General features: G+C 45.4%; 1 protein-coding gene across 5 annotated transcripts in view; it reads right to left on the reverse strand.

The window, feature by feature from the left end:
- Positions 1 to 990: 990 nt before the first annotated feature.
- KANK4 (KN motif and ankyrin repeat domains 4) overlaps positions 991 to 25,492 on the reverse strand; it is a 93,273-nt gene continuing 68,771 nt past the window's right edge. For 3 of the 5 annotated variants that reach the window (XM_049879442.1, XM_049879441.1, XM_049879443.1), the window contains 5 exons: positions 23,185 to 23,272; positions 20,609 to 20,828; positions 14,956 to 15,098; positions 10,835 to 11,035; positions 992 to 3,067 (listed from right to left, as the gene is read on the reverse strand). In XM_049879442.1, the coding sequence (XP_049735399.1) occupies positions 2,963 to 3,067; positions 10,835 to 11,035; positions 14,956 to 15,098; positions 20,609 to 20,828; positions 23,185 to 23,272 (757 nt within the window). In that variant the 3' untranslated portion in view covers positions 992 to 2,962. Of the gene's footprint in view, positions 3,068 to 10,834; positions 11,036 to 14,955; positions 15,099 to 20,608; positions 20,829 to 23,184; positions 23,273 to 25,492 lie in introns of all 5 variants that reach the window. The other 2 variants (XM_049879444.1, XM_049879445.1) reach the window with 1 other exon arrangement.

Here is a 25,492-nt window from a genome sequence, read left to right on the forward strand (position 1 = left end):
TCCATAACACCTTACCATGGTTTTCAGGGCACTTTATGATCTTGTTCATGTCTTTTCAGTTTCTCTCTTCCAAATCCACCCTTTGAACTCAACGTCTCATTAAAATTCTATACAGCAGTCCTATTAAACTGAATGAAGGTTCCCAAATACTTGCTCTCCTTTCAGCCTTGGCAGGACTGTTCTCTTTGCGTGGCACACTCTCGCCTCTCCTCATGTTTCACTCTTCCTTTTTCTGGCTAACGACCACTAATCTTTCAGTTTTCAGTTCAGATGCCACTTCCTCCAGGAAGCCTCCCCTGACTTCCTAAGACCCCCTGTTCTACTTCTTACCATTCTGTTTACTCAAGTAGATGGTGAGGTGACAGAATGTACTGTGCTTACTATGATGTCTTTAATGTGGCTCAGTGCCTGCACAGAGTGGGCACTCCGTAAATATTGGTGGCATCAGCAATGTTGCCTGGTCTTATTCTTTACCATTGTATGTGTGTTTTGTCTCCCAAAGCACCATGAAGGTATTGAGGAGGATAAAAAAATCTGAGGTCTTTCCAGACCTGAGCTTGGTTCTGGACTCCAGGAAGCCTGATTTATGTTGTTTGAAGGCTTTGCTGTGCTAGGCACTTGACAAATGTGTTAATCAGAGGGGTCTTGGTTTAAGGTCCTGGAAAGATGGAATTTGGGATCATGTAGAAGAGGTCATTGCTATTTTCTAAAAGCTAGTGCTGGGAGCAGTGTTAGGCAGGTGTTCAATAGATACTTGTTGAATGATTTCTAGAGCTGTAAGAGAGTAACAGGGTGGAAAAGGGGGCTGGGGAGCTGTATGTTGTACTTGATCATCTCACCAAGTCTGGGCTCAGACACCCCCATGGAATGAAATGGCTATAAGGGATGAGATCATGTGTTCTTATTTCAAACTCAAGATTAAAAGTGTTAAAAATCTTAGAAAGGATGGACAAAATCTTTTTGATAAAGGTGAGTAGTAGTCTTCAAGCTCTAGGAAGACCAGTTTGACTCATGAGAGATTTATTTATTCTTTTTAAAGTGACCCAATGAAAGCTGCCACCCTCCTGTAAGATACAGAACGAGACCCTTAACTGGCAACATAGGGCACGGACCCCCTGTTGCTGTCTGCAGAGATGCAACGGCCAACAAGACTTGCACTACAGGCTCCCCAGAACCAAGAGCAGAGAAGTGCAAGAAAACATTGAGACAGATGATGGAGAGACAGCTTTTTAATACACAAACGGTAAGGCTAGGTCTGAGCCTTGCTCCTCAAAGTGTGGTCCTCCCTGGCTCAGCAGCATCAGCGTCAGCATCCCCTGGGAGCTGGTTAGAAACACAGAATCTCAGGTCTCACTCAGCCCCATTGTATTCTAACAAGATCACGATTTGTATTCACACAAACGATAGAGAAGCACTGGGCTAGAACATTTATTAATGTAGTTTTTTGCGCTTAAATGTGTTTTGAGGTCAAAATAAATCCATTTAAAGCACTTTCAGCTCATTATTTGCTCCATTTTCTGCACCCCTGAGCAGCGCCATCACGTCAGTGTTGGTGCCCTGGGACGCTGAGCCTTTCTTATGAATCCCAGCGGCATAAAGCAGTTTGCGGCACCGTGTCTCTAGACAGCCTTTCAGGATTACAAATTGGATTCCAAAACATCCGATAGCTATTCTTTGTGCAACAGCCCCAGAAGGTAGGTTGTATGATGATTTCTGTTTTCAGAGATGATGAAATTGGGGCCCAGAGAAGTTTAGTGACTCACCAACGGCACAAAGCAAATTGGCATGCCAGCCACAGTGAGAACTCAAATCTTTCGAGTTTTCAGTGTGAGGCTTTCCAAACTTTGATGCCTTTCCTTTTCGTAAAAGGGGACATTCACGGAAGAGAATTTTAGAACAATTTCTTAGATAACCTGTGGGAGCTACTGAATATGAGCCATGCACATGTGGGCCCCAAGGAATATGGAAGCTTAAGGAAGTCTTTTCCAATGGAACGAGATGTCAGCCCAGGGCAGGCCCCTCCCTTCCTTCCCCACTCCCACAGTCCTGCTGCAGCCTGGCGAGAAAGCTCAACAGTCAGGAGCCACCAGCAGACATTTGCTCATGGGTGCTATGAAAGGAGAGGACCAGGGATTACCATGAGGATACGGAGGAAACCAGGTGGCTTCTAGGTGACAGTAATCTGTCCCCAGGAGGAAGCTCACTCAGATTGATGTTTTTTTGGCCAGGTTGAAGTAGCTGATATAACTGGACTCCGCCTAAATATATTGTGGTGTGCTTCACTGGACTGGATTTCCTAGTTAATTCCATTTCTCTGCAGCACACTGAACCTTCTCCTTAACTCAGAAATGGTCAAGACCTTATAGCTGGCGTTGACATCAATGTGCTTTTCTGAACTTAAGATTTCTCTATTGACCCCATCTAAACGAAGCCCCCAAAGGGGACTTATTCAGTTTTACCATCTGTGTGGTGATTTTCACAGAGTCCTCGAGAAAATGATTGCTTAAACCCCTTCCCCATCTTCTGTAGACATGCATATTCAATGGGACATATTTGTGTATAATTGATTAAAAAACAAAAAAGACGGTGTGCTTTAAAATTCCATGTAAAAAATATTGCTTTTCTAATGTGCTCCTGCCTGCCCGCTTGCCACACTGTGCTACAGAGGGGAGAGTCAAGAGGAATTCACGTCTGAAGATGTTTGGGATTTTTAGATGACACCGATGAACCCTGCACCTTGCACCATGCTCTGAAGCCCGTGTAGTTTCGGGGCTTGGCCTCAGGCAAAAACTACAAAGCATCCTAATGAGCAGAATTATACACCAGGAATGTATGCGCATATTTGACATAGTTTCTTCTTTTGAGGGGCGGCCCTTGGCTATGACCCCTGCCCTCTCCAAGGGTGAGGGAGGAGTTCAGAGAAGGCGCCTTTTGTTTCCTTTGGCCAGTTCTTCCGAAGCCCCTATGGCCCTGGGGACCTGCCTTGCTCCGCGTGGGCCCGAAGCAGCCCTGCAATTTCCACATGGGCGGGGGATTTCAGAACGATGGACAAAGCCGTGTGGCCAGCCTACAGGGGAGAAAGAAAATGAGAAATAAAGTTTATCCCATCTGCCTCCTGCCCCAATCTCTAAAACCCCAGGGTGGTTACCGGGTGAGGGGGTGATGGGAAGGGTAAGTTGGGAGACGGAGATATGAGTGGGACGTAGGAGTATATTCCAAGCTTCCGGAGACCCTAAGAGAGAAGGAGATTCCAATGGCAGGAGGATCATGGGAAATGGGCCCCCTTCCACAAAAATGGTCTGGACTCCTAGGCAATGTGTGCCAGTGGAAGCAAGGAAGTATTATTTTGTCTTTTAACACTTTTTTTAAAAAATTAAAAAACAGAATAAATAAAATAAATCTTCCATTATTCCATGACATAGACCTAAATACTCAAGCATTTTGGGGTGCTTCCCTCTAGTCTTTTCTCCTGTGCAAATTTATTGTTGTTTCCAAACAGAAGAATGATAGTGTATATCAATTTTGAATCTGCTTTTATTTTTAACGTACCGTGAAATGCTATGAGATTTTTCCATGTTCTTATAAAGTTGTCATAACGCATGATTTTTATAATGGCTGTGTAAACCAGCTACCAGTTGTCATTGAATTGATTCTGAATCATGGCGTCCTCATGTGTGTCAGAGTAGAACTGTGTTCCATAGGGTTTTCAAAGGCTGCTTTTTTCAGAAGTAGGTCACAAGCCTTTCTTCTGAGGTGCCTCTGGGTGGACCTCCAACCTTTCAGTTAGTAGCCAAGTACATTACCTGTTTGCACCATTCGGGGACTCCAATGGCTACATAAAATCAAACCAAACCCACTGCCGTCAAGTCGATTCTGACTCCTAGAGACCCTATAGGACAGAGTAGAACTGCCCCATAGGGTTTCCGAGGCTGTAATCTTTATGGAAGCAAATTGCTACATCTTTCTCCTGCACAGCAGCGGATGGGTTTGAACGGCCAACCTTTCGGTTAGCAGCCAAGCATTTAACTACTGTACTACCAGGGCTCCTTAATGGCTGTATAAACCAAAAAACCAAACCCATTGCCGTCGAGTCGATTCTGACTCACAGTGACCCTACAGGGCAGAGTAGAACTGCCCCATAGAGTTTCCAAGAAGCACCTGGTTGATCTGAACTGCCAACCTTTTGGTTGGCAGCCATAGCTTGTAATCACTACACCACCAGAGTTTCCTTAACGGCTGTATAATATCCCACAATTTACCAAGCCACTTCCCTTCTATTGGGATGGTGAAGACTTGGAAACAGCATAAATTGTTTCCATCACAAACTTGGTGCAATAGCATTTTCACATTTTTAATTATTTTCTAAGGAACGACTCTCAGAACTGGGCTCAGAGCATCACAGATGACGTACATTTTTAGTTCTGAACTAATATAATGATGTCATACAACTTCTTACACTGCTGCGGCAATGCAGGAGGCTGCCGTCCAGCTGTACAAAGGGCTGCACTCAGAAGGGGTCTAACACTGGTCATTCTCTATACAGAGATGAGGGGCAGGCCGACAAGGGCTGGGGAGGGGGGTGGACTCTGACCTCCACAAGGGCAGCTGCAGGCTCTTAGAAGCCAGCTCAGTACAGTACTCAGAATTCTGAAATCTCAACAGCTCCAAAAACCAGACTTTTTTCCTAATTCATTTGGAGGCAAAACCCAACCTGAGGCTATCTATCTGTATTACTTATTTACCCCACTTAGTATGACTATTTATACATTTTGCTGCAGAAATATTAGTGGAATTGGTTGGGGGGGGCACCCAAGACTCCATTAGATTGTTCTCTACAGTATATGTGTGGAATTATTGTCCTAAAATGTGAAACATTCTTTCATATAAGCTGGTGGGAAGTGTTAACACTCAGTTTAGAACTCTTCCGTCTGTTCCCTGGGTACCAGGATAGAATCCAGCTGTGACTGAGGTCCACATGCATGTAAATAACTGTTACTGGGTGCTGTCGAGTCCAACACATTGCAACCTCATGTGACAGAGCAGAACTGCTTCATAGGCTTTTCTTGACTGTAATCTTTATGAGAGCAGATCGCCAGGTCTTTCTCCCACAGAGCCGCTGGGTGGGTTCAAACCGCCAACCTTCTGGTTAGCAGCCGAGCTCTTAATCATTGAGCCACCAAGGCTGCTATAACACACAGCAAAACACCACACAAGCAGGAATAAAAGAATGGGCTCCAAGAAGAATGACCACTGCTTGCTACAGGAAGGGAGAGAGAGGAAGTGGCGTTATGGTGAGAGGCTGAAGGATGGCACATGGTCTTCACAAAATATACGACGTTCTTTCTCTGAAGTCCTCATGACTCTCTCTACTTTTACTACCATTATAATTTGATATTTGTGGGGTTCCTTGATAAACATTGGTCTCCAGGAGGTCAGGAACTCAATCTAAACTTCTCATTGCTGAATCCCAGCCTCTGGCCTGGCACCTGGCATTTGGAAGGCACTCATTAAGTGTTGTTGAAAGAGGGAAGGCCTGGATGATAAAATAGAAGTATTCATTTCAATTTGATGAAGAAATTGAGCAACATAAGTCCTAATGAGTATTTTCTTAGACTGACCAAGGCTGGAACAAAGCAAAGGTTTTAAGCAGGGAGTCTGGTAACGGCCTCATAAGGGAAGAGCCTGGGTGTTTTCAGGCCTGTGTTCCTTACTCTGCATTCCACCTGCAGGGCTTTGTCACCTCTGAGGTGCTGTGTAAACATGAAGAGTGTGGTTACCATTACCCTGGGAAAGAGCCACAGAGCCAGTCCCAGTGGACTCATGTGTCTTTTAATGGGGCCCATCTGGTCACAACAGCCTGCATCTTCAGACTGCTCAACTGCAGACAGCGAGAGAGGGGACACCATCCAGCTCAGGAAGTGTGACTAGAGAGGTGGGTGCCTCTACGAGAACCCTGAGAACAAGCCAGCAGCAAGTAGGTCCAGGGGGGAGCCAGGCACCGTGAGCAGCTCCCCAAAACTGCAGGCCTGGTTAAGGAGACTGGGAATCTGTGACCTGAAGACCTGTGTGTGCGTGTGTGTATGCGTATGTGTGTGTGCAGGGTGTTTCTCAATCCGACTAGAACTCACCAAGAACTCATTGTGTATCACACAAAGATGAGTAAGGCACGGTCTGCCTTCAAAAAGTTTCAGTTGGATGGATGCTTTGGAGAAGCCGGAGTCCCTGCATGGTGCAGTTAAGGCACTCAGCTGCTAAATGAAAGGCTGGAGGTTCAAGTCCACCCACAGGTGCCTCAGAAGAAAGGCCTGATGATCTACTTCTGAAAAACCAGCCACTGAATACCCTAGGGAGCACAGCTGTATTCTGACACATATGGGGTCATCATGAGTTGAAACTGACTTGAAAGCAACTGTTTTTGTTGTTGTTGTTGTTGAAGCTGCCAAAGTAAGCTCTTCAAAGGGTGCTCAGTCCCCTCTACCACCTCCCGGGCCTTCTCGCTCTGGCAGCTACAAAGAGGCTGGGTGGCTGATTTTCTTGAATTGCCTTCTTAACCTCAGGGAAATGCTTTGCCAGCTGTTCTAGGGGTTCTGCCTTTATATCCAGCTTTAAATGTTGGCAAGATGAGGGGAACAAATTTCAGGACATGAATTCTCAGTCTTTCATGAGAATTCCCAAATAATTCATTCTCTTAACATCGAAGCCTCCATAAATATTGAAGTGATGTTGTTATTGTTGTTCAAACCAATACCAAACCCAGTGCTGTCGAGTTGATTCTGACTCATAGTGACCCTACAGGACAGAGTAGAACTGCCCCATAGAGTTTCCAAGGAGCGCTTGGCGGATTCGAACTGCCAACCCTTTGGTTGCAGCCGTAGCACTTAATCACTACACCACCAGGGTTTCCATTATTGTCGTTAGGTACCATTAAGTCGCTTTTGACTCATAGCGATCCCATATGACAGAGTAGAACTGTCTCAAAGGGTTTTCTAGGCTGTAATTGTTATGAAAGCAGCCAACTAGGTCTTTCTTCCATGGAGCTGTTGGGTGTAAGGAGCCCTTATTGAAATGATAGGGTGATTATTATATTATTAATTATTATATTTGACTTTCCTCTTAAATGTACAGCACCTGGCACAAGGCTTGATAAGGGCCTCAGTCACCAGCCCCCTTCTCCCCTGTAGACTATAGAAATATCTCACCTCATGGATATACAGGCTGTTATCACCTAAGTCATCTTCCCCAGCTCCACGGATGGAAAATTGGGGTACAAATCCTGAATCAACCCTTATCCAGGCAAGTAGCAAGTCACTGGGCCATAGGTGGAGTCTGAAACCCAGCCAGCCTTGTGGGCCTGTTGCTGGCTCTGTCTGGATACCCCTGTGTTGGCTGGGCTTTCTCTAATGTTCTCCACCTTCCCCTATGACAGGCCTTCTGCCTCCACCTCTGGTTTAGCACTCCAGTCCCTCCCTTCCGGCTTCCAGCCCTGCCCTCAACTACAGCCAGCCTGGTCCCCCAAGCTGGCAGGGCTCCTTTTGAACCAGCACTTGACCGAGTCTGGCTGTCTGAGCCCACCTGGTTATCAGTATGCTCCTAAATCAGTGCTTCCCAACTGTGGCACATTATGGGCTGGGTAATTACTTGTTCTGGGGGCTGTCTTGCATGTTGCAGATGTTTTGCAGCACCCTGGTCTCTTCCCACTAGATGCCAGGAGTGCCCTAGCCCCAGTTATGACAAAAAGAATGTCTCCAGACATTGTCAGACGTCCCCTGATGGGCAAGGAGCCTTGGTGGTGCAACCAATGATTAAGAACTTGGCTGCTAACTGAAAGGTTAGCAGTTTGAATCTATCCAGTGGTTCTGTAGAAGAAAGACCTGGTGATCTGCTCCCGTAAAGATTACAACCAAGAAAACCCTCTGGGACAGCTCTACTCTGACATATGGAGTTGCTTTGAGTTAGAATCAACTCAACAGCACCCAACAACAACAACCCATGGTTGGGGGCGGTGGGCAGGACTGTCTCCAGCTGAGAATGACTGGACTAAGCCAAGTGTGTCAACCAGGTAGCCTCTCCCTTTGGGACCAATCTCCCTCTGATCAGCTCTCCTAACTCCAGACACCGCCAACAAAGGTGGAGGCTCCTGCTCATTGCTGTAGTGGTTTTGTTTTAGCTATCACTGTTCACCTACTCATAATAATAACAGTTACATCAATTGAACACCTCCTAGATAGCAAACGAGACATTTTGTACACGCATTACCATATTTATGTATGCCCATTTTCCAGATGGACGTACATAGGCTCACAGCCCTGGTGGCACAGTGGTTAAGAGCTTGGCTGATAGTAGAAAGGCTGGCAGTTCAAATCTACCAGCCACTCCTTGGAAACTCTGTGGGACAGTTCAACTCCATCCCATAGCGTTGCTACAAGTCGAAATTGACTCGATGGCAACAGGTTTTATACATAGGTTCAGAGTAGTCAGATGACCTGCCCAAAGGCACACGGTGACTGAACCCAGATTCAAACTCAAGAGTGTTTTTTTTAAAAAAATGCTTCTAACAATCACACTTAAGTTGTCCAAAGTACAACAGAGTCCTCCCACCATGGCTCTTCTTTCACATCCTGAAAGAAGCCACTGATCTCTGTCTTAGCAAAGAATAGGCCTCCAGAGGTGTCCAGGAGATGCTCTCAGGCTCACTGCTTGATTATCCCAGCTAACCAGGGGCTTCCCATGGCCAGGCCTTGTGGCAAAGTTGTTAAACACTCAGCTGCTAAGCAAAAGGTTGTTGGTTCGAACCCACCAGGCACTCCATGGGAGAGAAATGTGGCAGTCTGCTTCAGTAAAGCCTTGAAAATCCTTGGGGGAAGTTCTATCCAGTCCTATAGGGTCACTGTGAGTCCAAATCAACTCAGTGGCAATCAGTATTTTTTTTGTCCCTCTTCTGCCCAGCCCCCCAGGCCTTCCCATGTCAGCAGCAGTGGTCCTAGGCCTTTGATGTCCAGGCCTGCTCCAGATTACAGGCTACCTCCTTCCTCCCAGCACAGCCCTGGCAGGCAGCTCATTAACAGATCCTTTGTCTGGGGAGATGTTTGGAAAGGGGGTTTATATTTCCTGCAGCCCACCCCTGTTCCCAAATGAATTTCAAGGTGCTCTAATTATCTAAAAAATGGCTCTGGAGCAAAGCTGGGGTGCGTGGGACCTGAAGACAGTGGACCCTGATGCCTGCTTCCCAAGCATGGCTGTGTGGGGCCCAGCAGCTTGAAGCACCAATGAACAATCTCGGTGGTTCAGATATGGCTGATTAAGAGGGGATGTCCCTGGGCAGGGAGGGGGCTCTCTTCTTGCTGGGCTTCTGTTCTCTTTGAACCGTGGTTGTAAAAAAAGTATAAAGAAGTCTGTTTAAGGCATTAAATTACAGTGCCAACGCTAAGGATATTGGAGTCAGACCTGGTTTGAAGTCCTGCTCTTTTAATCAGCAGCTTGTGACCTTAGGATATTTATGTAACCTCTCCAGTCCTCGGTTTCCTTATCAGTAAAAATGGGGATCACAGTATCTACTCACTGATTATTGTGAAGGTTAAGGGAGATAACGCAGGGAAAGAACCCCCCCCCCCAGTACTCTAGAATATTACCCACTGTAATTATCTGTAAGGGGCATTGGTGGTTCAGTGGTAGAATTCTCACCTTCCTTGCACGAGACCCAGTTTGACTCCCAACCAATGCACCTCATGGGCAGCCACCACCATCTGTCAGTAGAGGCTTGTGTGTTGCTATGGTGCTGGATAGGTTTCAGTGGAGCTTCCAGACTAAGAAGAAAGGCCTGGCGGTCTACGTCCAAAAATTGGCCAATGAAAATCCTATAGGTAACAATGGTCTGATTCACAACTGATCATGCGGATGGTGCCAAACCAGGCGGCCTTTAGTTCTGTTGTGCACGGGATCACCCTGAGTCGGGGGGCAGACTTAACAGCAGTTAACAGCAATTGTCAGTAACAGGATTACATACTGATGATTTCTCTGGGAAGTTTAAACAGTCCTTCATTCAAGTGTTGATTCATTCACCTGAATTGGTAGGCACGCTGCTGGGTGCTGGGCTCCAGCAGGGAATCAGAGACATGGACTCTCCAACGTGACAACAGTTGATGATAACGGAGCTGTTAAGAGTATGAGCTTAGGAGTTCGATGGAGCTAATTTCACTAGCTGTGTAATCTTGGGTATGTTACCTATCCACTCTGAAAAATGATGGTAGCAACAAGATCAACCACATAAGCTTGCGTAGTATTTATATGAGATGATCCATTGTAAATGCTTAGTACAGTACCTGGCACAGACTAAACACTTGATACACATTAGCTATCATCATCGTGGTCATCATCATGACCTTACAAGGAAGTTTATTTAAGTGGCCTGTGTCTGGTAACATAACTTCAAGCAGGTTCATTTGATGAAATGGGCCACTCCATAATATGGATCCCTGTTGGCGAGGGGCCATAATTTGTAATTGGTTCCTTTATCTGGCTTTCCAGGAGTCCCCACCAGCCAGCACGGATTCCTTGCCCAAGATGCTGCTTCAAAGCCACATGCTGTTATTGCCATGGCCAGATGAGACTCAGGTCCCAGGCCAGGATGGTGGTGTGAAAGGCTAGGGTTTGGGATTTTCCAGCTCCAAGGCTTCAAGCATTTACTACTAGGTATCATCTCATTAAATCCCAAAACAACGTTCTGACGTTAATTTTGTTGCTACCACCATACAGTTCCTTGAATTGTGCTGAGTGGCAAGGCCTCTCTCAAGACCAGAAGTTAAACACCTATTTGTTCATTGCCTACAAGTCTCACCTTGTCAGTCAGGCTGCTGTCACAGGCCGGGTGTGCCAGGAGCAGCCGCACCATGTCCGTGTTGCCATGGCGACAGGCCAGCATGAGGGCCGACGATCCATCATGGTCTTGCAGGTTGACGTCTGCCTGGCAGCTGAGCAGCGCCTGGACCATGTCCTCCCTGTCGTGGCTCACTCCCAGCATCAGCGCAGTCTGGCCTCCCTGCACACAGAGCCACAGAGATGGACCCCTCTCCCACCTGAGTATGCTCAGTGAAGACATCTCAAGAAAATGGCCATTGATCTGAATTTCCTTCTGACCTGGGTATGGGACACAAATGCTACCTCCTCTAAAGCCTTCCCTAATTCCCCAAGTACAGGATTCATAACTCAGCCCAGCACTTATCGCTTGGTGCTGTAACCTGTCAACGTCTCTCTCATGGACTATGAAATTTTTGGTGGCAGGGACTAAGTCTTTTTCATCTCTGTCTCCCCAGTGCCCAGCACCGAGTACATGCTGCTAAATGTTGATTGATGGAATAAATGAAGGACCGAATGCCCCTGCACCACAGCTTCTTACCGTCTGCCCCAGTCTGACTGCTCCACGAGGCCCTGGCCTGATCTGAATGCCTCTGGTATTTTCACATTTTATAATCTGTTTTTAAAAATTATCGCAACCGTTTAACGATAGCCAGAACCATCTTGCCTCAACAAGGTATGTTTGCATTTCCTCGTGGTTATTTCTAATCTGTAGCCATTGATTAGAGTCTAAAATCTGGGTCCAAGTCTAGTTCTGCTGTTTACTAGCTCATGAACCTGAATCTTGGCTTTTTTTTTTTTTCCTTATAAATTAATATAGTAACAATCTGTCCTGTGTACCTCATGGGGCTTTCGTGGGAATCAAATACGTAAGTGTAGAATAGTCATTTTTCTGACTAAAAACTGACCATCACTTCTCACTTCAGGCATTTTTCATATATATACACAGTCTCCTCTATGTATATATTTTGCCCTCATGGTTCTCTTAGGCGCTAGGCGAGTCAAGCTTGTCTCCCTGATTGCACTAGTCAGGCTTTGTAAAGTTGTAAGAATAAGGCCAGGACTATGTTTTCTCTTCTTTCGGATCCCTTGTGGCTCTGAAGCACAGTGTCTTACACGTCAGAAGTGCTGAGGACCTGTTTGCTGATGTGTTAACTGATTAAAGCTCCAATCTGCAGTCATGGATGGATTAAGCTTCCTAGCCCAGAATGCTGCAGTTTACAGAAAAGGAAGCGGGGTGGAATCAGAAAAGTCCTGGCTCTACCACTTACTATTAGCTTTGTAAATGTGGGCAAGTTAAGCTCTCCGTGACTTTTTCTGGTCTGGTAAAATAGGAATGATTAATAATATTACCTATCTTATAGGGTTGTGAGAACTGAATGAATTAACATACATGGGAAGAGCTTAGGGCAGAGTTGAGCACTTTACCAGTGCTAGGTGAGTGTTAGATACAATGATAAGTATGGGGAGTAGAGATGCAGTGTGCCAAATGCTTGGCCTGTCATAAGTACTCAATATGTGGGAGTATATTATTAGGTCCCCTTGACTCCCTGTTTCTCTGGAGCCCAGACAGATCTTTCCAGATACACCTGTTTACTTTTTGGTCTGCTTTTATTCAGCTCAGAAGTAATGGCTGTTTACTGGACTAACGAGACCACTAGGTTTCCATCCAGACCCCTCTTTCCAAGTGTTATTAAGGCCAGATGATATATCCAGATTGTGTTTAGCGCCTGCCCTTCTGCCTGACTCCAGGCTCCTTCCTTCCTCGCCTCCCTTCTGGTTCAGTTCAATACGGTTTAATTCAATGATCATTTACAGGGTGTTACTGTATGCCAGGCACTTCAAGGGCCCTGGAGATACACAGAGATATAAGGAGCTTATGCCCAGCCGACTCCCACTCACTCCCATTTAACTTGGTACCTTTACTTCTCCTCATACATACAAGGCCTCTGGGGGTAGCTATAGCTACACATTTCTGCCTGAGACAAGTGACCTGGGACAAGTCCCTTGCTCCCTCAGAGCATCAGTTTCCTTCACTGTAAAAAGAAGGGACTGATTTTCATCACTGGCGAGCATACTCTCTTGCAACAGGGCCAATTCTAGAAAAATTGATGTTTATGGGAAACATAATTATTATAATGAAAACAGCTTTATTGAATCCAGTGGGGTAGAGGTTGTAGATGGGTGAAAATACTTTGAAAACCAGAAAGTGGTCTACAAATACCTGTTTCTCACCACCAGTAGATTGTTACTAGGTGACGAGTACAAAGTAACTTTGCCACCAGGTTAGGCAACCATCTGCAATACTTTGGGGAGGGGCAAGAAACAGGGGGGTCACACCTATCGTTGGAGACAAATTTTCATGGGTCTGTTGCTTTTCTGCATGTCTTATGAGTGAGGCACTATCTGCCCTTTTTTTCAGTCTATATTTTCAAGGATGATTGTACTGGGAACAGCCTTGGAAGGGAGAGACAATGTCTCCCTCCAGATCAAAGAGCAGGCACGCTTACTGTCCATTATAAAAGATTCAGGTTCCCTAAACTCACTGTTCCTCTCCTGTAAGACAATCCACTTTGTATGGAGGTATCATCTGGCCTACCTCACACCACCCTGTAGGAACTGGTGCAAATGCTAACTGTGGCTACTGCTGTAATAACCTGTCCTTTGTTTCTGACACAGGAGACTCATGTCTTCTGCCAACATCCAGGCAAACTTATTAGCTTGAAGGTAGAGTAAAATCTCAGACCCTCCATAGATGGTGACAGTTTGGCTACCGTCAGTAATCATTCTGGGTGGAGAAGGAGAGTTAAATGCACCCCGCTTGTTCTGTATTGGTCAAAGACAGGCAAGTGCCCTTTCGAGGAGTTGCTATTGTTTTATGCGGAGCCTTGTTTAACTCAGAGCCCTCCTGTGTAAAGACCGTGGCCCTACTTTGTGTTCTCAAGTAAACGGGCCCAAAAGGTTGAACAGAGACATCCTAACTCCCTGAGTTTCCTCCTATACCTTTGCTGTTTGGAAAATCTTCCTTGGAATGAACCAAAAAAAATTATTCCTACCTAAATGCTCTATAAAAGGTTCAGAGTATCAGATTTGGGCTCAGGTTAAAAACTTATCATTTTCTGAGAGTAAAAAATGGGGTGTTTTGGTAGAAAGGAATTTCCCTGACACTGGAAGTATATACGGAAGCTGGTGACCATTCGGTAGGATTTTGAGAAAGAATACGGGGTAGACCTAAGTGACCTATAAGGGCTCTTCTGACCCTGGGACCCAAGGTAATATTGTGAACTGGTAAAGCCCACAAGTCCTGACTCCCCAGCTACTACCTTTGTTACTGGCTCATGATAGCAACAACTCTTCTTAGCCTGGCCCATAGCACTGCTCCTGGGGACTGGGCACTGTGTGCCTGGAGCAGTGTCACTCACACTGGTTGGTGGAGAGGTAAGAAAAGAAGAGTGTTTGGAGGTCTGGCTCTTTAAAGGACTTAGGAAGCCCACTGCCTACAAGGCTGGTGACTAATCAGTCATCAGTGGACCTTGCCAATAACTCTGGGCTAAAGCTGAGGCCTGGGAGGTGGGGGACTCTCACAACCCCTGTTCAGCAGAAGCTCCTATCTGCCCTGGATATCCACTCCTCTCTTCATTATGTTGGGAACTCATGGCTTTGTTAAAAGGCTTTGGGGAGAGAAGAGATGACAGAGGGGAGACCTTCTTTAAAGGACCAGACTTCCAAAGAGCACCTGCCTAGTTAGATGCCTGTGGGTCATGGATCAGGGTGGGTCACCTTCAGGGGCTTTCCTAGAGCAGCCAAACTGCATGCTGACTGTGCTAACTGTGGGAATGTTTGGTTGAGAAGTCAAGTCCAGAAGAATTAGACTGGGACACAGAGTAGATGTTCACTGACCTCTGTCCCGTCCTGTCTGGGTCTCAGGAACCTTTGAGGAAAACCAAATGTTCAGGCTTTAGACAGATGTCATCTGGAGGCCCCAGCCTTCTTGGGTTAAGAAATTTGCATGGATCTGCAAGGAATTTCTCACCCCACTGGCAGAATACAGCACGGAAGTGCCTCTGCATTTATTGAAGAGGAGATTATGTTCACACATCCTACCTGAGTAGCTTGGATGTTCACATTTCCTTCTCTTAAGAGTTTCCAGACAGCAGCCATGTCTTCGTCGGTCTCCGCGGATGCCAAGGGCGTGATCATCACGGCGGTATAGCCAGCCTTGTTCTGATGGTCCACACTACAGACACCTGCAAGAGGAGCAATGAGTGCAGGCTAAGGGAATAACCCCCGAAGTGTCAGAAGCCAGACCCCACTTTGGCCAGTTCGACAGAATACCGCCTGCTGGTTAAAAGGAAGCCCACGCACGGAATAGAGGAATCCTTTCCACAGTAGTGGGGTTGGTGTTTTACAATTTAGCAGCCTTTAAAACTGGCTTCAGTACACCAATGTTCATCACAGCATTATTTGCAATGGCTGATAGGTGGAAATAATCTGTGTCCATCAACAGATAAATGATAAAAGTGCGGTATAGCCATACAATGCGATATTATTTAGCCACAAAGAGAAATGAAGTTCTGACACATGCTATAACATGGATGAACCTTGAAAACATTATGCTGAGTGAAATTATCAGATACAAAAGGACATATATTATGTGATCCCACTTACATGAAATATCTAGAATAGGAAAATGCATAGAGACAAAAGCCTATTACAGTTACCAGGGGCTGGAGAAGGGAGAAACGGGAGCTACTGCTGAAGAGGTACTGAGTTTCTGTTTGGGGTGATGTAAAACTTTTGAAAATGGATAGTAGTGATGCTACCACAACATGGTATATATAATTCATGTCACTGAATTGTACACTTATAAGTAGTTAAGATGGCAAACTTTTTGTTTTATGTATTTCACCACAATAAGGTAAAAAGAAAAAACTGGCTTCTTTTCTTCACAACTTTTCTGAGGTAACACAGAAAGGAGGGTCCACAGCAGAGTTAGCGACAGCCAAGGGGTCCAATGGCCTTGACTGTATTTTCCAAATCAGAGCATAAGGGATTATTCCCATTTTATAGATGAGGAAACGGAAGCTCATAGATATTACATGAACTGCCCAAATGAAGGTAAAGTGTGAACTGGACCCACATCTGTCTGGCCCTAAAGCCCTTCACTTACCCTAGCACGCCCACAGCTGCATGTTTTAGGATACACTCTCACTATTTAGAATCCCTGGTGGTGCAAGCAGTGGGCTGCTAACCAAAAGGTTGGCAGTGGAGTCTACCCAGAAGCACCCTGGAAGAAAGGCCTGGCAATCTACTTCCAAAAAAATCAGCCATTGAAAACCTCCGCACCACAGTTCTACTCTGACACATGCATGGAGTCACCATGAGTCCCAGTCTACTGGAGGGTGGTTGGCTGGTAATATCAGGATGCCAGTAGATATACAACAATCAGTCTGACTCATTATGAGCACCTCCTCCTTGCTGCTCATCTGGGCACTGTCATGACCAGGTTAGCTACCAAAGCTGAATAATAGCCCCGACCATAGCCTCACAATTCTGTCTCATTGAGACAAATATTTGTACTGCCTTGTTGATGACCTTTTTTTTTTTAACGCCATGACTATTTTATGTTTGCTTTTAAGACGTGTAAATGAGTCTCAGGTTGCTAATTCTCTTTCATCTCTTCAAAAACAGGACTTGTAGCTCATACAGTGAGGTCTGACTCATTCCCAGGGGCTCAGGGAAGGGTTTGAAGACCCGAGCTTTTGCAGCAGATACAGTGGAGCAGCCACCAAGGAACAAAGCCAACCTCCCCTGGAGGCGAGAGAGGAGAAAGGTTCTTGACTGAGCACGTGCTGATTACTCACCACTCTTCCCCCTTCTTCAGTGGCATTCCAGCAAAATAAAGGGTGATCACTAAGGACTACGCCAGTGGAGTTTATGGATGGCTCCATTAACATTGCTGCTGTTAGCTGCCATCAGTTGGCCCCTGACTTATGGGGACCCCATGCACAATGGGATCAGACCATTGTGATCCATAGGGTTTTCATTGGCTGATTTTCAGATGACAATCACCAGCCCTTTCTTCCCAGTCTGTGTTAGTCTGGAAGATCCGCTGAATCCTGTTCAGCATCACAGCAATATGTAAGCTTCCAGTGACAGGTGTTGGCTGTGAATGTGGCACATTGGTCGGGAATTGAACCTGGGTCTCCTTACATGGAAGGCAAGGATTCTACAACTGAACAACCAGTGCCCTCTATTCTTTAGCATATCCAAAACCCATTACCATCAAGTTGATTCCAACTCATATTGACCCTATAGGACAGAGTAGAACTGCCCCATACGGTTTCCAGGGAGCACGTGGTGGATTTGAACTGCTGACCTCTTGGTTAGCAGCTGTAGCACTTAACCACTATACCACCAGGGTTTCCGTATTCTTTAGCATATAAGATAATAAAAAAAAGTAACTTCCGTAGGGCCCTTTACAGTTTATAGTGTGCTTTCTGGATGCTCCACAATGGGACTATGACAGATTTGTCACCCTCAACACTCCCTTCTACAGAAGAGTGAAAGTAATAGAGTTTTCAGCATGTTCTCTCTGCCCCCTTCATACTTGATGCTCATGGCTCTTGAGCTATTTCAGTATGTTAAAAGGAAAAGCTTCCAAACCACGTTAAGTTTGATGAATATTAACTGGATTCTTAGTCAACATTAGTAGAAATTTATAACAACCAAATCCTAGGTAATCCATTCTCTGCCCTGGCCTGGCCCACCAGGGGAACTTCTAACACAAAAGTCTTTGAGCTACTTAAAGACATGGGGTATATGTTACCGATCTTTGGATTCATCATGCATATTATAGATGCTCCCCAAGTCTCACAGTGTCCCTAAAACCTAGTTTGTGGTGGTAGGAAAAGCCCAGATTTGGAGTGTGACAAAGCTGAGTTGGAATTCTGGCTTGGCTACTCACTGGCTGTGTGACCTTGACCACTTTACTTAACCTCTCTGAGCCTTAGTTTTGAAAAATGCAATTAATCTCTGTTTCACAATCACTTCAAGGACTCTATATGGTAGCCTAATGTATAGTGTACCTAGCACAATGTCGATGACAGAGAAGGCATTCAAAAAGCAGTAACCAAACCAAACCCATTGCTGTTGAATTGATTCCGACTCATAGCGACCCTATAGGCCAGATTAGAACTGCTCCACAGGGTTTCCAAGGACTGGCTGGTGGATTTGAATTGCTGACCTTTCAGGTAGCAAGCCATAGCCCTTAACCACAGCACCACCAGGGCTCCTCAAAAAGCAGTAGTTGCTATTATTTATGTTCTATGGTGAAAGACCCCACTTGGAAGACAGTAAGTGGAACACAGAGGCATGCTCCACTGAATTATGCTCCTTTCTCAATTGAGCTAATACTTTCCATGAATCTATAAAAAACTGAAATCCATGAATCTATAAAAAACTGAAATCCAATAACGTTCACTAGGTGTTAGAGCTATAATTTAGTCTTCCTCTGAGGATATGGGAAGCAGTCAGAACTTACAAAAAAAGAATAATGGCTGTCGATTATGACTCATGGTGACCCCACTTGTGTCAGAGTAGAATTATGCTCCACAGGTTTTCAATGGGTGTTGTTTTTCAGAAGTAGATGACCAGATCTTTCTTCCGAGGTACCTTGGGGTGAACTCAAACCGCCAACCTTTCTCTTAGCAGGGGAGCGTGTTAACTGTTTTAACCATTCATTCAACACTTTGGGCTGTCATGGATGTTGCCTATCTTGTTTGGGTGAAGAGCTTCAAGGCTGCTTAACAGAATTTTGGAGAACTGGAAGTTTTCTGGAATTTAACGTAATCAGGAGTCAATAACCCACTCATTCATTTGACAGATAGATGCACTCAATGCTTACCGTGTATGAGTCAGCCAGGAACTATTCTAGGTGCTGGGGAAATAGACATGAACAGGACAGACAAGAGCCCTCCTTTGACTGAGTTTACATTCTGTTGGACAGAAATGACAAGCAAAGACCATCTACGGAAATAAACAGGGCACTCCTCTAGAGAGAGAGATGGGGGCAGCCACTTTATAAGAGGCGACTTCTGAGGAGGTGACATCTGAACTGCGACATCAATGATGAGGAGCCAGTCATGAGAAGAATCTGGGGGAAAGAGCACAGATAGAGAGAAAGAAACTGCAAAAGTCCCAAGAAGGGAAAGAGCTTAGTGCGTCTCAGGCTAGCGTTGCAGGAGTGGAGGGAAGCAGGAGAACATTATAGCAGCAGAGATGGCAAAGGCAAGTAAGAGCTAGGGTATATGGGATCTTGAAGATCAGGACGGGGAAGCTGCCTTTCATTCAGGAGCAATGGAAAGTCTTGTCAGGGATTTAGGCCAGGACAGACCAGATTCAAGCTGGGGGAAAGCTGCTGAATCCTGAGTTCAGATTCTTGATGCCCAGTTAAACTTCCAACTCAGGATCCTAAAATAAGGGTCACAGGTCTAGCATATGCTCCATTTCCAGCAACCCAACAGCCTTTACTTGATATCCCAGTAACACATTTAGTCATTGAGTGATCTAGGCAAGTTTGTTCACTTTTGTGTCACTTTCCTCATCTATAAAACAGATAATAATAATTAATAATAGGGTTGTTATGAGGTTAAATGATATGTGTCAAATAAGTGGAGATCATATGGGATTTTATATCTCTGGTAAAGTGTTCTCCCACCACCTGACTGTCGTTTGTTGTACTGTGGTGACTTGCATGTAGCTATATGATGCTGGAAGCTATGCGACCGGTATTTCAGATATCAGCAGGGTCACCACAGTAGACAGGTTTCAGTGGAACTTCCAGGCTGAGACAGTCTAAGAAGAAAGCCCTGGCAATCTACTTCTGCAAATTAGCCAATAAAAATCCTATGGATCAGAATAGTGCTGAAAGATGATCCCCTTAGATGATCCGTCCAGGGGCTGCAGCCGTGAACTTGAGCATACCAACGATTGTGAAGATGGTGCAGGACTGGGCAATGTTCCACTCCGTTGTACATGGGGTCACCATGAGCTGGAGCTGACTCAATGACAACTAACAACAACAAGGTGTTTTCTTCACCTGGGACAGTTTCTCTGCCTGCTGCAGCCCTACCCCCCTTAGTCCATCTTTCCTGCTCCTCAAACTGGACATGTTCTCGCTTCCTCTGAGTCCCTAAGTCACATCTTGCATCTCTCTGTTAGGGACCATCATCCTACTCCACCCTGATTATTAGGCTGCACACTCCTGGGAAGCAGAGGGATGCTCACCTGTGCATCCCTTTGCAGCAGTATGGACAGTATACATAGTCAATAAATACCTGATGAGGGATGAATAAGTCCAACTGGTCTAATGGAGCCATGGCCTTTGTTAAAAAGTATCTTAGGAAGATGGTTAAAACATGACCATTCCTAGAGGCAATATGGTATACAGCTCTGGAGTCAGACAGACTAGAGTTCAAAACCTCACTCTACCACTTACCTGCACTCGGCCTCTAATAAATTCTGTAACTGTCTCTGAGCCTCAGTTTCCTCAATTGCAAAATGAAGATAATAATATTCACATCACAAGGGTGTTGTGAAGAATAAATGACATAATAAAGGCAAATTGGTCTAGCCCAGCTCCTAGGATACAGTAGAAACTCGGAACAGTGAAGAATTTCCTTGCTGGAGGGAAGTATAATACAAGAATTGCCCTTCATGGAGGGACTCAGACTGAGCAAATGCAACCATTTCTGACCTGTCTCCAGCAGCAGCTTCACGATGGAGAAGTTGGAATGGGACACGCTGTAGTGAAGGGCTGTGTTCCCATTGCCATCAGCCAAGTTGACAAGCAGCTTTAGGAAGTGGGGAGAGTAGGGCTGGACCCCGCGGAGGTAGGCGGCCACCACAGCAGGGCTAGATGATTTCCGGCTTGAGACTCGGAACCACTCTTGACTGATGGTATTCAAGCTTTGCCTCTGAAACACCAGAAAAATTCCAATTCCAGGAGGTTACCTGGCCTGGAGTGCCCCAGGTTGGGTACTAGCTTCCACTAGGAAAAGTCAACTTTGGATGCTTCTGCTACTATCTCTTCAGCTCCGTCCAACTCTCTGTGTGATTTATTCCTACAGAGTTCAGAGCTGATGTGACTGGGGAGGTAACAACATACTTTGTACCTGTGCAGTCATTCCCCCAGGTGAGGTGGAAAGACAGAAAGGGGAATTGGGACAGCAGTGTCAGTAATAAGAACTCTACTAGATGACAGTTTGTGACAACTGTAAGTTCAGATCACATCTCTGTATGCACAAGGTGACCAACACCCTCTCTTTCATGCCCATAGCACCAGCCCATATTGACCTTGCCCCAGACTGTACCCAGGGCTCTTGTGTATTTTAAACAGGCACAGCTGGAAAGCCACAACATTTAACTAATGGGAAAAATGCATGCTCAAAGCTAAGACAAACAACATACCCAATTTATGCTTAAAGTAAAACCTCAAACAGGTGTGCTTGAGTTATTTTTGGCTTTTAAGCTTTGCTAGGACCTTCAGAGTAAAAAGCTTAACAACCCGGGGTAGGACCCCACTATCTATACCATTCAGCAACTTGGGAACCGTGAACGAGGACAGTGCCAGAGACATCAACTTTGTGTATGACATGGCATAAGTGTTTAAAAGAGGACATGTTTGGATTATTACCTAAAGGAGGGAAGAAACTATTGGGGTGTGAGTATTAGGAAGGATGCCACACTCATTCTGGTAAAAAGGAAATATGTTTTTATACTGGAAAGAGCACTGGATTTGGAGTCACAAAATCAATGGGACCAGGGCTGAAGTCCTGGCTCTGCTGCGTGACCTTGCAAGTCATGTAATCCTTTTGAACCTTGCTTGTGCCATCTATAAAATGGGGGTAAAAATACCAGGCTTCCTTACTGCTAAAGCTCTAATAAGATTCTTCTACAACGTACTTTGTCTCTAAGGTAGGTGGTGGTCCTGCGTTTGGCCCTTACCATGGGTGTGGTGTAGGGCTTGTGTTACATGCACTCTTGATTATTTTTCTAGGACAGAAAATGATCTTTGTGGCTGAAACACTTTTATATATCAGAGTATATCTTTCTACCATGGAATCTTCAGAAGAATCCGGGAAAAGATGCTAATATTAAGGAACATATTGGTGGGTTTTAAATGAAGAGCTAAGAAATAGCTTAGTTCTGTAATTCATTTAAGAATTAATAACAGTCGTTTTGATCAACATCCATGTTGCGTATGGGTTCTTTAACAATCTGGGAGCAGCTATTTGCCAAATCTGTTAAGATAAAATAGTGAAAATGGGTTGGGAATGCAAAAAACACTGCTAAATTGATCTTTTTTTAACTTCTGGGACTCTTCCTAAAGCACTTGGCTGCTAACCAAAAGGTCGGTGGTTAGAACCCACCAGCCACTCAGTGGGAGAAAGATGTGGCAGTCTGCTTCTGTAAAGATTTACAGCCTTAGAAACCCTATAGGGCAGTTCTACTCTGTCCTATAGGGTTGCTATGAGTGGGAATCGACTTGATGGCAGTGGGTTTGGTTTGGTTTGGTAGGACTTTCCGGCAAGAAGAGCAAAATGGGTTATTAAAATGCTTACAGGTTGTTACACTTTGGGTCTTACCAGATGCTCTCATAACTTGGGTAAATGTGTCTATGCCAATATCTCTTGATGAAAAGTAGAACCCAGTAGTTATATGTTTAAGTTCCCTTGGACCATGAGGGTGTTAACGACCAAACAGATGTATTTTCTTGTTTCTGATCCCTTGACCCAGAGGTACACTACAACAAAACCAGTGAAGACTACAGAATGAAACGGTAGGGCTTGAAGGCAATGGAGACATCCTGTCCACTCCCCTTATCTTCTTTAATGGGGAAACGGAGGCTCTCAGCTGCGAACCAGCTTGCCCACTATCTCACAGATGACGTTCTGGAATAGAACTCATGTTTCCTTTTCCACACACCCTTTCTACTCAACCCACAGTTCTCTCAAGTGCGAGGCCATCTTGAGCTTAAGCCACAAACAGCATTTTAGAGCAGACATTGACGGTTGCAACACCTAGTAACACTTTGTAAGTGCCTCTGTGCACCTGGCATGTTTCCTTGCACCTGTCAATTGGTTCCACTTCCTCAGCATAATCAATCACTTCAGGAAGCAGCATGTGAACCAATGAAAAAGCACCCAGAATAGAAGGCATCATGCGTACACACTCACCCTGCCTGCCTCGGGCAACGGACCAACGTTACCCAGCTGGAGCTAACTGCTTAAACGTACAGAGATCTTACATGACAATGAAAAATCGGAATACCAAGAGTCGGTCGGTGGTGGTTCCAATTTCTGGCAGATGTTGGCTCAATGCCTGGCATGCATTAAGAAATTCTTCAGAGGGTTTATATCTAGAGAAAAAAAAATTATATACATATATATGTGTATCAGTCTCCATGTTGATAAGAATATTTTTTATTTTTCCCCACTTTGGGTTTCACTCTCCTCTTTCATTTCTCAGAGACGAACACCCAAACTGGGCATCTCTGCAAGATAAGGGGCATTCCTCAGAAATATGGGGCGAACATAGCATCCTGACGACAAGATTTGGCTTCTGAGCTCTTCTGGACAATGAGTCAAGAGCATTCACTCTTTTACCTGCTGTTTTCAGGGGGCGAGGGCAGATAACTAAACCATTCTAGGGGCTGCAGGCCTAATGGCAATTCCTGACACACTGGGAAAGGAAGCCTTGTCTTAACAACTTCGGACTGAAAATGTTCTGCCTGGGTGATTTGAAAAATCCGAAGAACCCAATCCACGCTAGGAAATTTCTTCAGGTCAGTCTCCTATGAAGGGCACTGTAAATGCTAATAGAATCAATAAAATGAGAATCGATTAAGCCGGGTGCCCACGGTGAGACACTCATGTCAGTGTAAGGGCAGAGTCTTTCAGCACCAAGAGGCCTGAGTTGGGACTTAATAGCTTCAGTCAACAGGAAGCTTCACTCACTCCACACGTCCTTTGGTGCCGCCCTGTTGGGCAGCCCTGCAGACCTGCCTGACACTACTCATCAGTCCTGCAACCAGGCTCGTGCTGGTTGAACGAGCCCAAGATGAGCTCTGAGTATTGGCCCCAGGGTGTTTACTTGTTCATAGCAAGCCGAGGCCTTTAGCCCAAAAAAGCCTGCAGGTGTCAAATTCAAATTATACCTACCGAATTATTTTAGAAATAGCCCAAATAAGCAGATTTTTAGCCACTTAGAGACTGCCTGCTCCACTCACCCCTCAAAAATGTGCCGAACATCTGCTAGCTGTAGATAACATAAAACCCTATAGGTATAACAACCCCCAGCTGGGTCTGTCCTTTAGAGTTCCCTGACCCAGACTCCCCACCATGCTGCAGGACATCACGAAGGCACATGTCAGTCTTCCCTACCTCCCTTGTCTTCTTCCCCAGGGTTTTTTTTTTTTTTTAATATTTTTATTGTGCTTTAAGTGAAATTTTACAAATCGAGTTAATCTCTCATACAAAGCCTTATATACACGTCGCTATATACTAATATACTCCTAGTTGCTCTCCTGCTAATGAGTCAGCACACTCCTTCTCTCCACCCTGTGTTTCCGTGTCTGTTCAGCCAGCTTCTGTCCCCCTCAGCCTTCACATCTCTTCTCCAGACAGGAGCTGCACACATAGTCTCATGTGTCTACTTGATCCAAGAAGCCCATTCCTCACCAGTATCATTTTCTATCTTATAGTCTAGCCCAATCCCTGTCTGAAGAGTTGGCTTTGGGAATGGTTCCTGTCTTGGCTAACAGAAGATCTGGGGACCATGACCTCCGGGGTCCCTCCAGTCTCAGTCAGACCATTAAGTCCAGTCTTTTTATGAGAATTTGGGGTCTGCATCCCACCGCTCTCCTGCTCCTTCATGTTGTGCACTCCCTGTCATGACAGTCATTGGATGTAGCCAGGCACATTCTAGTTCTTCTGGTCTCAAGCTGATGTCGTCTCTGATTTATGTGGCCTATTCTGACTCCTGGGCTCATACTTACCTTGTGTCTTTGGTGTTCTTTATTCTCCTTTGGTCCACGTGGGTTGAGACCAATTGTTGCCTCTTAGATGGCCGCTTGCTAGCATTTAAGACTCCAGACGCCACTCTCCAAAATGGGATGCAGAATATTTTCTTAATAGTTTTTATTATGCCAATTGATCTAGATGTCCCCCGAAACCATGGTCCCCAAATCCCCGGCCCCTGCTCCACTGGCCTTTGAAGCATTCGGTTTATTCAGGAAAGTTCTTTGCTTTTGGTTTAGTCCAGTTGTTCCCCAGGGTTTTCATGAGTTCTTCCCTTTCCGGTGGCTCCCTGTGCCACGTAGAAGACCTCCTGCTGTGGGGACTGCCCCCTACATGTGCTGTCAATGCACTGGCCCCCAAAATTACTTGCTGTGCAACATTGCTATCTCACGGTCATATCTTTTTCCTTGATCAGCCCTGAATTCCTTTAAACTCACTACTACTGGGGATAATGATAATGACGATAATGGTACTTATTCTTACTTTTACCACATATTGAGAGCCTAGGAGCCCTGGTGGCCCAGTGGTTAAGCACTAAGCTGCTAACCAAAAGCTCAGTG

This window comes from Elephas maximus, chromosome 3, assembly GCF_024166365.1.
Source record: "Elephas maximus indicus isolate mEleMax1 chromosome 3, mEleMax1 primary haplotype, whole genome shotgun sequence".
Classification (NCBI taxonomy): domain Eukaryota; kingdom Metazoa; phylum Chordata; class Mammalia; order Proboscidea; family Elephantidae; genus Elephas; species Elephas maximus.